Below are 12,040 nucleotides of genomic sequence, written 5' to 3'. Positions count from 1 at the left end.
CGAATGGCCACACTTACTATTTATGATAACGCATTATGTCCAGTAAAGTGATCGGGCACGTGCGTGCCCGTTCATGTGTGGTAATATTTACCCTTTAGGTGGCGGTATTGCATTCTATATCTGTATATCTCTATACAGCTCTGAAAACAGTTTGCAAAACACACACTGAGGGAGCCAAAATTGTCAACATGGGAATAAACCCATAAAACCCATTTTTTTTTTTTTTTTATCGCTGCCAATTTAATGTCACCCTATAGACAAATTAAAAGCATTATATCTGTCTTTTCTGTTTCATCATCCCCTTAGAACATTGAAAGTTGATTTTTTTTGTTTTTAAAGAAATAACTTCAGGAGCTTGAATTGTCAGGTGTGTCAAGTCAGAGAATGTCTGACATAGACGGGCTCTGGTCAAGTCAAGACTAAAATGGGAAAACGACACAGATAAGATACTGAGGGAGAACATTACCCCATGACCTTGAGTACCTAATAGCTGATGTTCATTCTCACAACAGGACAGCATTAAAACCACTTAATGGATTTGACATGAGGATTTATGTCAGGGATAACATCCTCCGAGGTATGCAGAAATAATGGAGGAGACGGATGCAAAGACCTTCCCGATGCAGAAAGAGTTTTCTCCACCAAGTTAATTAATTCTGTATATCAGGACACCTTACAGGATGTTGCCAGTCATTTATGTAGGCAATAGGCATGCATTTATAGCAGCATGTCAGTTTAAAAAGAGGCCGACCTGTTAAATGCATCCCCCTTCATTCATTGGTTACGGAAATGATGGTGGGTAGTATGCTATGTCAGTGGTTCTCAACTGGTCTGGCTTTGGGACCCTCCAGATCAGTGGCACAGCTATGGGTGCCACTATGGCCCCTGACTATGCCCATTTATATCTTGGTTTCTTGGAAGTATGTGTTCAATAGCAATCCTTTTTTTTTAGAGAAGATCATATTGTTCAAAAGATACATTGATGATTGTTTTGTGGCTCATTACCTGAATTTGAATTGTTTGTCTTGTATATGAACTGCCTAAGACCATCCATCAAGTTTACTTATTCAGCTAGTACCACCTGTGTGAACTTTTTAGACACTTGTATTTCACTTACTGATGGAAACATTGTCTCCTCTTTGTACAGGAAAGACACAGAGAAAAATAGTTTACTTCATGCCACAAGTACCCACCCTACATCTCTGAAACGAGGTCTGCCCTTCAGTCAGTTCACCAGACTGCACCGGATTTGCTCCGACAAAAATGACTTTGAGGCCCAAGCCAGAATCCTATACAGAAATTTTAGCTCTAGAGGATATCCCAACAGCTGGCTTGATAGAGCACTAGACAAAGTACGTGCATCTGATACACAACCACCCAATTTGACCTCTAAACAAAAGGAGAACCGCTCTATTCTAAAATTGTCCTTTGAGCAGTGACATCAGAAACATTGTTAATTCTCATTGGCATATAAATAAAAGCAATGACCAACTGAGTGGTCTCTTTCAGAATTTACCTCTCTGTGTCTTTTCTAGAAACCCTAATCTCAGAGATAGGCTGGTCCATGCTGACACTGCCACGCCGCCTCCTCCTATCACTCTCTAATGCCAAGGGTAATTTCCCCTGCAAATGTTGTACTTCATGTCTTTCACACATCCACACACACATAAAGCCCTCCTTACACTGACAGACTTTGGAAAGATTTGCAAAGATTTGGAAAAGATTTTTGAAAGACTACAGTCTCAGACCCTCTCACATCTAAAGACAAGTAGTAGAGTTTTAAGTCACATACTATGATTTTGCAATGACTAGGGATCTTGCAGGGTCACTATTTACAAGACTGCAACTAGATTCCTTTTAAATTATTACCCATCGTGCAATAAAATAGATAAACAGGAACTGAAATGATAGCATACTAAACTCAGTCATATTTTTGTGTTTCTGCAGCATTGTTTCATGCGTGACATCCCTAACCGATATAGAGTTCTGTCACATAGAAGAGCCGACTAAATAGGTATAAGAAATGACAAATATTATAAGAATAACAAATATAGGCTACAGCTGTCGCCTACTTTGCCCCTTCCTGTTTGGTGTTGGAGAGAGGTCACTATTGGTTTTCATATTGTTCACGTCACTATTTGCATGAGCCACGACTCAAAAGACTTGCGATAATATCAAACATGTTTCTGGGTATGGAAAGGATCTTGCCTAAAAGGAGAGGCGGGGACTTGGATAAAGCACTGCTTCAGAGAGAATGTTTCTGGATTTTTGAACTTGGTAGCCTTTGTCCAAAAGGGACGAACGAGGACTTAAATCTATCATGCTTTTTGTAAAACTTGTATCTCATTAACTCTTTTAAATGAATGTCTACAAGTGTTGTAACAAAAACAAATGCATCTATACTTGTTGTCTGGGTCTGGCCTAAACCCCCTCCCACCACACCTGTCTCTTGATTGCCTTTAACCCAACTGGGTACTTGTTAATTGCCCTTAACCCAACTGGGTACTTGTTAATTGCATGTCTGCAGTTGATTCACTGTGAGCATTGAGAATAGCCGGACGGCTGAAACGTCTGCTCTTGCTCCCAAAATTAAATGGAAAAACTCCTTTCTGAACACTTTGTTTAAGTCATTTCTTTCAGTGTGCGAACTACTCCTCTCTCTCTTCAACTCTTGGTTCAAACGCACCTGGCTAAACTTCTAGATCATCTGAGCACAACAATACTCCCCTGCATCCTGGCTTTGGGACCCACAATTTCCCATGTTCATAAAGTCCCGACCCATATATATATATTTAGCGTTCAAGCCAATGGATATGGTGAGCTATGGTAAGACAAGCAAAGTGCCTGTAGGCCTACTCGTTTGAAACGTGGATGTTTGGCATTAGCCTACATTTGTGAAGTACTCAACTCTTGATGTAACCTAAGTAGGCTACTCGACAGGTATGACTGACAAGGGTTCCTTGTTAGGTTCTCATTTGTTGACAGCATGTAACTCCCCATGTGCTGTTGGAATTCATTACAAAGACTCTGTATACTTTGTTTGGGATTTGTAGCCTTTTAGCCTATACAAAGCATCTCTGTTCTGTTTTTGTCATCGTGTTTCATAGCACATAGGTTTTTTGACACTATGGGTCTTACAAGTTAACACAACCACTGCTATGTAATATAACACAATGCTGATGTAATCCAAAGTATTCAAAATACATTACTCACTAGTAATGTAATCTATCAGAATTACGGTACTAAATATATGTTAGGTCATGCATTCAGTAATCTGTAGTGGAATATATTTTAAGCAAAGTAACCTTCCCAACGCTGTCAATGGCTTAGTAATCAGATCCAAGTCCAATAGAATAGAACACCTTTGGGATGTGTTTGACCCAGATGCACAGCCTACAAATCTGCAGAATTTGTTTGATGTAATCATGTCAACATGCACCAGAATAGCAAAGGAATGTTTCCTCCATCTTGTAGAGTCCTAGCCATCAGGTATCGAGGCTGCTTTGAGAGCAAAGAGAGGACCTACCTGGTATTAGCAGTAGTTTTTTTTTCTAGTCCTGGACTGTCCAGGATGCCTTAAAAAGCATTATAGTTTTGAACTGTAATTAAAGAAACCTTTCCAGAGGTTAAAATTTTATTTGAACAGAAGGCAACAAAGTATTCAAACAAACAGCCTCCGATAGTGTTGTGACCAAGGAGTAAACAAACACCACAAATATAGAGGTGAAAAGAGGACATTTGCAGATGGGAAATGAAGAGTACACTCATAAACAGCTGGAAATTACATGAACAACAGCACAAACAGTGACAAGAACTTGAAAAGTTTAAAAGTGTGATCAAAATCGGTTATTAGTGTCCATATGTTAAATACAATGAGTGCTGGTGTATTAAGCGTTGCCCCAAGTTTAATTAGCCATAAGTTAATTTAAAGTTTTTTTTTCATCATTTGTTTCCCCAGTTAACTGTGAAAAAAGTTTCTTTTTAAACAATAAAAAAATGGGAAGCTGACCCATGCAAACATTCAACGTAGCCTGTTATACTTTTGTTAACATTTGATACTCGTTTCTTGCTTTCAGACTTCACTCAAAAAAAACATATTAGTAAAATGACAGTAAAAACAAGTTTCCTAATCTCTTCCAAGAAAATTCTCTTTTTGTTCTTGAACACATCAAAGACTTTAGTTAAAATGGCTTCAGCAGATCCTCACCTTGCATCCTTGTCACTACAAATAAAACCTTGCAAGTACGGTTCAGTGACAGTCATTTAAGTACCAGAGAAGGAATGCGTTGAGACGACGACACACCAGTCGACATGACAACGTTACCTCCGACATTCACCGTCACCTCAAAACACATCGACAATTTACTGCCATTAACCGTGCGTCCCCACGACTCAAGAGGACAAACCGCACACACACACGCACAGAGATAAAGAACCATCCCAAAACATATCTGCTTATCTACGTAAATACTGTCCATTTTGACCTCAAGCAGCAGAATTGCAATAGGACCCACTGTCTAATGGACAGACACCATTGACACTAGATTACCCGCAGAAGCTTACATTAGAACTGCAATGTATTACATTCTGTTAGTTTGCATTGGTGAGTTAGACACAGTTGAACATGTTTGGTATATATATATATATATATATATATATATATATATGTATATATAAAAGAGCAAAGCTTATCCTTTACCTTCTGATACAAAGTGCCCATAGGAAAATGCATTACATGTCGACTGGTCAGTTGTATACCTGCTCGACTTCCTGTTTACCTGATCCTATTTGTACACGCCATACATGAGTTCCGCCAGCAAGGAAATATAATTTTGATTGGTTGCATCAGGTTGTGCTTTACAGCCAATCGAAAGCAAGATACAATTTTGAGACCCTTAAAACGGCTTGTGATTGGTTGAATCAGGTGTATTTAGCCAGTCTTACAGTCAATCAGGCGTGTCCTTACAGACGGGTCAGGTCTCTGTGGACGTCAGGCAACTCGTCGAGCAGCGCTGGGTTCCGCCTGTAGATGTAGGCGTTGGCTGTCGTCGCCATGCCGACATGGGCCTCGCCGTCACCGCCCTCGAGCCTGGCCAGCTCAGCAAGCGAGGTCACACAGGGGTCGTGGTCCGTCAGGGCGACGGGCAGACGCGCAGACTGGCGCTCGATGCGGCACGAGCGACGCACAGGCGTCAGGAACTTCAGGTCGCCGATGGTGGCCGCGCCGCTCTGCCGTTGGCGCCGGGACGAACCGCAGCTGGAGGGGGCAGCAACCGATGATGATGTTTCGCCGTCGATGCGCTTCTTAACGCTGTGGGTTTCGTTTTCCGTTGGAAGGGGGTTGTTGGTTTCCAATTCAGGGAAAGAGCGGAAAGAGGGGAAAGGAGAAAAACAGGTAATGAAAACTCCTCTTCTTCACTCTTATGGAGGAAGAGAAGAGAGGGAGATACAGTTGACATGTTGAAAATAGTAATAACTTATATACTATTATGAATAATATATATATATATATATATATATATATATATATATATATATATATATATATATATAGGGTTTAAAATGCTAACTATGCAGACACACTCACCATATTAAACATACACAGGGTTTAAATGCTAACTATGCAGACACACCCACCATATTAAACATACACATGGTTTAAAATGCTAACTATGCAGACACACTCACCTCTGTAGGTAAGGGGTCGTCCTCACGCTGAACTTCACCACTGATGCCCCATTGCACTCTGGGGTTTTTGTGGCACAGTTCTCCGCCTCCTCGTCTTCATCTTCTGCCTTCACCTCAGCCTTTACTTTTCGCTCTGCAACGGCAGGCTCCGTGTCGCTGCCTGATTCTGACCCCTCGATCGAGTCGGCCTCCATCTCCGACTCGGAATCTTCGCCCGAACTCTCTTTCTCTTCTGTCGACGTCTCGTCGTCTGTCTCCTTGTTTGCAAACGCTTCTTTAATCTCGTCCTGCTCATCTTCAATCTTTTCTTCCTCATCTTCCTCCCCTACTTGCACCTTCATCCCCGCAGCTTCCTGCTCTGCTACTGTGTCCTTCTCACCAGCATGTTGTTCTGAAATAAAAATCAAAAGATTACACTAGTGTACACAACCGCTTTCCCAAATAAACAACAACAAAAGACTACACTAGTGTACACAACCGCTTTCCCAAATAAACAACAAAAGACTACACTAGTGTACACAACCGCTTTCCCAAATAAACAACAAAAGACTTCACTAGTGTACACAACCGCTTTCCCAAATAAACAACAACAAAAGACTACACTAGTGTACACAACCGCTTTCCCAAATAAACAACATCAAAAGATTACCGTATTTTCCGGACTATAAGTCGCACCGGCGTATAAGTCGCATCAGACAAAAAATGTGTCACGAAGAGGAAAAAACCATATATATAAATATATAGATGTTGCACCGGAGTCGCAGAACCAGCCAAACTATAAAAAATAAGTGTGACTTATAGTCCGGAAAATACGGTACACTGGTGTACACAAGCGCTTTCCCTTGATTAATATAACATATCGTAGTCATAAGAACAGACAGCTCATTGTCCATTTCTGACTGGTCAGCGGGCTTAATCGTTCCCGGTAAGGAAGTGATGACTGTACCAGCACTTCGACATGTAGACGGCATCTCCATGACGACTGTACCAGCACATTCACACGTAGAGGGTGTCTCCATGGCTTCCAGGGCCTCGCAAAGGTTCACCACCAGCTGTAGAGAGGAGCAGGGACAGAGGGCATCAACAATGCAGCAAGCTTCACATTATACATACATACATAAGTAAATAAGTAAGTGCATTTCCTGATATAATGTAAGTGTACTTTTAGTTGTGATAGATAAGAGGGAAAAAAGTAGTATTACACCATATCATTACCACCAGACACTGAGTCACATTTCTCTACAACTCTGTCTGAATCCACGACACGTCTCTTTGTTTCTGACACATACACACACATCCGCTAGAGTCCTAAATGTTAATGCTTCCTGGCGGTATTGCAAATGCTCCTCATACAGGAGGGGATGCAGTTAATTCACATCACATCTCTCCACCTCAGTGTACAGTTGAACTTGAAGTTTTGAGTTCATTCAAATCTCTCACTCACACACACACAAATCTCTACGCGTTCTGGATCCTGAAATTCATTCGCCCAACATAATGGCAGTCCCACATCTCTCTCTGCTTACGTTTTCCATGCACACGTCCACTTCTGGCAGGTCCATCTCACAATTGTCCACCATGTCCAGCGTCGTGTTCATGACCGGCCCCTCCTCTTCCTCCTCCACTGACACCGTCTCCAGCTCGGCCACAGCTTCTGCTTCCAGTGCCGGCCTTGGTTCTGCCTCGGCGGCCTCCGGAACCGGACTAGGCTCTGCAGCAGCGGCGTGAGGCTCGATGGGCTCCTGGTTCTGCTGAAGGTCCGCTTTGGGCACAACGAAGGGTCTGGACCTTTGGGTCGGCTGTGTGCTGTTGTGGATGGGAGGCCTCTTCAGGGTCTTGCCCTTGGCAGCCAACCACTCGGCCAACTTTGCTCTGGAAAGAGACACAGCCGTTAGAAAAAAAAAAAGGAATGCATTAGTATCATTACGGCCACTTTAGATCTGCTAAAAGAAACATGTGTAGATAGTGTAAGAACAGTTTCACAAAAGCAATACTTCTGTAATTATTACATTGCTATTACCAAGACATACAGTAATTTCCTTTGTATAAACGGCATTTTGTGTATAGGCCACAAGACAGTGTTTTATGCGAGTTAGAAAAACGAAACCATATTAAATGCCCCTGTGTATTAACCTCATAGCTGAAGAAATTTTGCAAAATCAATGTATAAACTGCAGCTAATATTTGGAAAATGACGCTAGTAGTGCACATGTAGTGGCAGTAGAGACCTACCCTTGTGTGTGTGTAATGACCGATTACTAACAATACTAAATATATATCAGTTCAGTATACTAAATTAGTAAATAAAACACACTTTGCATTAACTGCAACTTGAACACATATACAACAGAACAAAAATGCATTTGTCGTCACAGGTACAATAGTTGTTAGTAGTAGTTGAAGAAGTAGTTCACCTTCTCTCCTCCACTGTTTCCATGCCAACCCTGGTGTGACTGAGCGTGCTTGTAACAGGCTTGCGGGAGGGGCGCTGACTCGTGGAGGTGACTGGTGGCTTTCTGACGTTCTGACTCGATTGCACATTCGCCTTCTTGGCCGTGGAAGGGACAGGCCTCGCCTTCGGTCCAGTCACCGGCCTGGTCGACGCCGACGCTGGTGGGACCGAACGGGCAGTGGCCGGCCGCTTAGTGACCTGGAACTGTCGCACGGTGGCAACCGTTTGCGTTTGGCCGTGGTTGGTTTTACTCGCCGGGCGACTCAGAGGCATGTCGGTGACTGACTTGGGCCTGCGTGGTTGAATCTGGGAGAGAGCAGGTGCGGCCTTCACAGGCAACGTGGTAACAGACTTCGACTTGACCCTTGACAACGTCGCTGGCGTCGGGCCGACAGTCTTGGGTACGGCTGGCTTTGCGAACACCTTTTTATCAGTGGTGGCTGCAGTTGTGGCTTCACCGGGTTTCCTGAAACAGTCCACCTTGGACTGGACGACCTTGCCCTTGTAGGTGCCACGTAGGGACTTTGGAGGAGCGGAGGGTGCAGGCGTTGGACCTTGCGTTAGCAGCTTTTTATAACTGGCTGACTGTTGAGAGAGGAAGGTCTGGGTCAGTGTTTGGGGCTTTTTGGCCTCTGCTGCTGGTTTAGCAGCGGCTTCCCTTGTGGCTCTCTGTTCGGCCTTTTTTGTGGGTTCCGCCCTCTTCTCAACCGTCCCGTCATTCTTGGACTGCAAAGGCGCAGTTTTCCCGGGAGCTGTTCTTTTGATAAATGATGTGACGACCTTCTGTTGTCCAAGTTTGGGACGAGCGTTTTCCTTGTTGCTCTGTTGAGAGAGAATTGTTAGAACCGGGAAATCTTTCTTACTACAAAATAGTAAGTCAGAAGATACTATGGACAGCTACCTTTTTGTGAATATCCATGATTGTAGTTTCCAAATCCAATGGTGCAGTCTTTCAGATGAAGTCTATTAGTGCAATATTTGATAGTGACGATAGATTGCTGCAGAAACAAAGACGTCCACGTTATAACTTACTTAAATGCAAAACAACGGTCGCATATGGAAATATACCGAGATCAAGCACATGTTATACCTTGCATAAAAACGATCTATTAAATCAAAATATGCCAACATAGACAATTTGCGACCCTAGTTCGATAATATAACAATCGCTCTTGTTAGCATTGAACGTTAGATTTGCCATAACTTGAGCTACTTGGACAGCATAAAACCCCACCTTGTTAGCATGGAAATAGCGTTAGCACACTGCCGTCCGTTGTTAGGTTACAACGTTAACATATCACTTAGCTTGCCAGCAAGACTTACCAGAAGACAAAAACAACACATCACAATGAATGAATGCCATATTTTGGATGAATTACTAATTTCACCGATTTGAAACTACCATGATAGTCAGCATAGCACCAAAATTGTAAGCATTGACGTTACTCTTTGAGTAGCTTCTATCGGCTCTTGCACGAAGAACAATGTTTATCTGCGAAAAGTATGCTAGAATCTAGCTTCTAGACAGCAAATATCTTAGATAAAATGATGTGCCGAAGTGTATCATGCTTCCAATATCTCATGATGCATACTAACGTGCTATTTCGTTTGGAAAATATACTTACTTTTCGGCAGCGAATGATTCCGACAGTGACTTGCTCAACGCAGCAGACGAGTAACCGCAATTCAAATCCAGTTACAAACGCTTTCAAATGGAAATTTGAATTGGCGCTGAAGCATTAGTTCCGCCCGATGCTCAAACGAACCAATCAGATGCGCCCATGGCTGATCATGGGATACATGGGTGTTACTTTACCCAACCAACAATAACAAAGACACAGTCTGTTTCAAACCATAATACATTCTGCTCATTCCCAAAGGCGAGTGTGCATGGTGTGGGGAAAAAACAAAAAACTTGTGAAGATGCTTACGTAAACGCAACCGTTTATAAATCTCCCTCTCTCTCTCTCTCTCTCTCTCACACACACACACGCACACACACACACACACACCATATAGCCTACACACTGTCTCACACACACTGAAGAACCACAATGCATGACTTTGCGCTTGCAAATTAAACTTACAAGTCACGAATTTTGACGTGCGCTCGGAAATTGTATACATAAATAATATTGAGACATATCTCTACATATGGAACTATTGTATTGCTCCAGTTAGATGGATATGAATGACTAGCACCTATTTCTACACACATGTTAATTCCCCATTAATTACAAGAGCATGTTTGTATGGACATTGTATAATGTGTCACGATAGTGGTAGATTTTTTTATAGTCTATACTACGCCTATTTCAAAGATCACCCAGACCTCTTGATTTTTAAAAAAATTGGAACGGAAGTGCGTGATGCATTTTGGCAAACTTTATTCAAATTGCAGTCTGAATCCTCAGATTTAGGCCTACTGCCGCCTGGTGGCCACATGTGTATCCTGCGGCTCAATTTACAATACTTCAAAACAGCATGTTAACCTGTTGTTCTTCAAGCTCAGTGTGGGGTCATTTAACAGAATTGCAGTGCAGGCATTAGGTGAAGTAAATTCTTTAAAAATGTAGTCTGGGAATTATTTATTTAGGCATATGTATTTATTAATTTCAGATAAAAACGACTTTAAGGTAGTTCTGTATACCATAGTGGTATCGTTTTTTCTTTCTCTCTCTCCCTCTCTCTCTCAAATTCAAATTCAAATTCAAAGGGGCTTTATTAGCATGACTGTTTGGTACAGTGTTGCCAAAGCTAGTGTTACAAATAACACAGTAGTATCACAAGGAAAAGAAGACAGAGATACAGCATATGTATAAACATGTGAGCACAAAATAAACAGTAGTAGAAATAATACTAGAATGATAGGTAGGGGTGAGAGTGTGTGTGTGTGTGTGTGTGTGAGAGAGAGATAGTGCGTCTCTCTCTGTCCAGCATCACAAAATTGCAGCATTTATTAGTTGCAGGCTTTTGGCGCTCTGTGAAAGATGTAGCAGTACTTACAAAGAACTTTTCTGTCCGGATTATTCAGAATATGATTACGGACATCAGAAAGGTTATCTTAGAAGAAGCAAAACAATGCCTCCTGTCCCCGATGGAGTTGGATGAACTGGACCGGTTCCCAGAGCTACAGGTGAGACCTGCAGTTGGACAGGAGGGGCAAGGTGTGCTACTCAGTTTTATGACACCGCAGCTAGGACATTTTTGAAAGTGTTTGAAAGTCACGAACATTCAGGCCTGTGAAGGAGTCGAGGTGGTGAGATTTTAATATGGGCTGATTTTATTGTTACTTGGTTTAATTTTGACTGGTACAGTAAAGGAACCTTAAAAGTCAAAGTCTCTCTCTCTCTCCCTCTCTCTCTCTCTCTGACACTTCTGGTTTATGAGAGGGGCACTGTGTTCTCTCTGCTGAGCTGTGCTCTGTGGTTACAGTATTACTCAATTTATTTTCCCATCCGTGATATTGCATACATACACACACACACACACACACACACACACACACACACACACACACACACACACACACACACACACACACACACACACATTGCTCCTGACCTTCCCTGAACAGCCTGTCACAACCCTCAGCATGCCCCCCCCCTCCACCACCAGCAGAGAGAACACACACACAGATGCATACAAACTTACAGACACGCACAGAAGCAAACACACACACACACACACACACACACACACACACACACACACACACACACACACACACACACACACACACACACACACACACACACACACACACACACACACACACAGAGAGAGTGAGAGTGAGAGAAGATAAGAGAAGGGACAGAGAGAGAGAGAAAGAGAGAAAGGATAAGAGAAGGTAGAGAAAGAAAGAGATGGGACAGAGAGAGAGAGAGAGAGAGAGAGAGA

The 12,040-nt window shown here is 42.5% G+C and overlaps 1 protein-coding gene across 1 annotated transcript; it reads right to left on the bottom strand.

Moving 5' to 3' along the window:
* Positions 1-3,616: 3,616 nt before the first annotated feature.
* On the bottom strand, positions 3,617-9,853 carry LOC143125537 (uncharacterized). Its single transcript, XM_076287108.1, has 7 exons — positions 9,766-9,853; positions 9,042-9,138; positions 8,103-8,962; positions 7,215-7,560; positions 6,635-6,740; positions 5,689-6,079; positions 3,617-5,311 (listed from the first exon to the last, which is right to left on the bottom strand). The coding sequence occupies exons 2-7, from the start codon at positions 9,057-9,059 to the stop codon at positions 4,963-4,965; spliced, it is 2,070 nt and encodes a 689-aa protein (XP_076143223.1). The 5' UTR covers positions 9,060-9,138; positions 9,766-9,853; the 3' UTR covers positions 3,617-4,962.
* Positions 9,854-12,040: the final 2,187 nt, after the last annotated feature.

Source organism: Alosa pseudoharengus, unplaced genomic scaffold (assembly GCF_046254945.1).
Source record: "Alosa pseudoharengus isolate Yale_2024_CS ecotype anadromous, Long Island Sound unplaced genomic scaffold, YU_APseudo_1.1 YU_APseudo_1.1_scf_1, whole genome shotgun sequence".
Taxonomy (NCBI): Eukaryota; Metazoa; Chordata; class Actinopteri; order Clupeiformes; family Clupeidae; genus Alosa; species Alosa pseudoharengus.
This window is presented reverse-complemented; position numbering and strand designations above follow the sequence as displayed.

Excerpts from the sequence above, each read along its gene's own strand:
- LOC143125537 (XM_076287108.1), bottom strand. Across the intron at positions 7,561-8,102 it reads GAAACAGTGGAGGAGAGAAG|AGCAAAGTTGGCCGAGTGGT; the intron begins GTGAACTACTTC and ends GTCTCTTTCCAG. Across the intron at positions 6,741-7,214 it reads TGGACGTGTGCATGGAAAAC|CTGGTGGTGAACCTTTGCGA; the intron begins GTAAGCAGAGAG and ends TCCTCTCTACAG.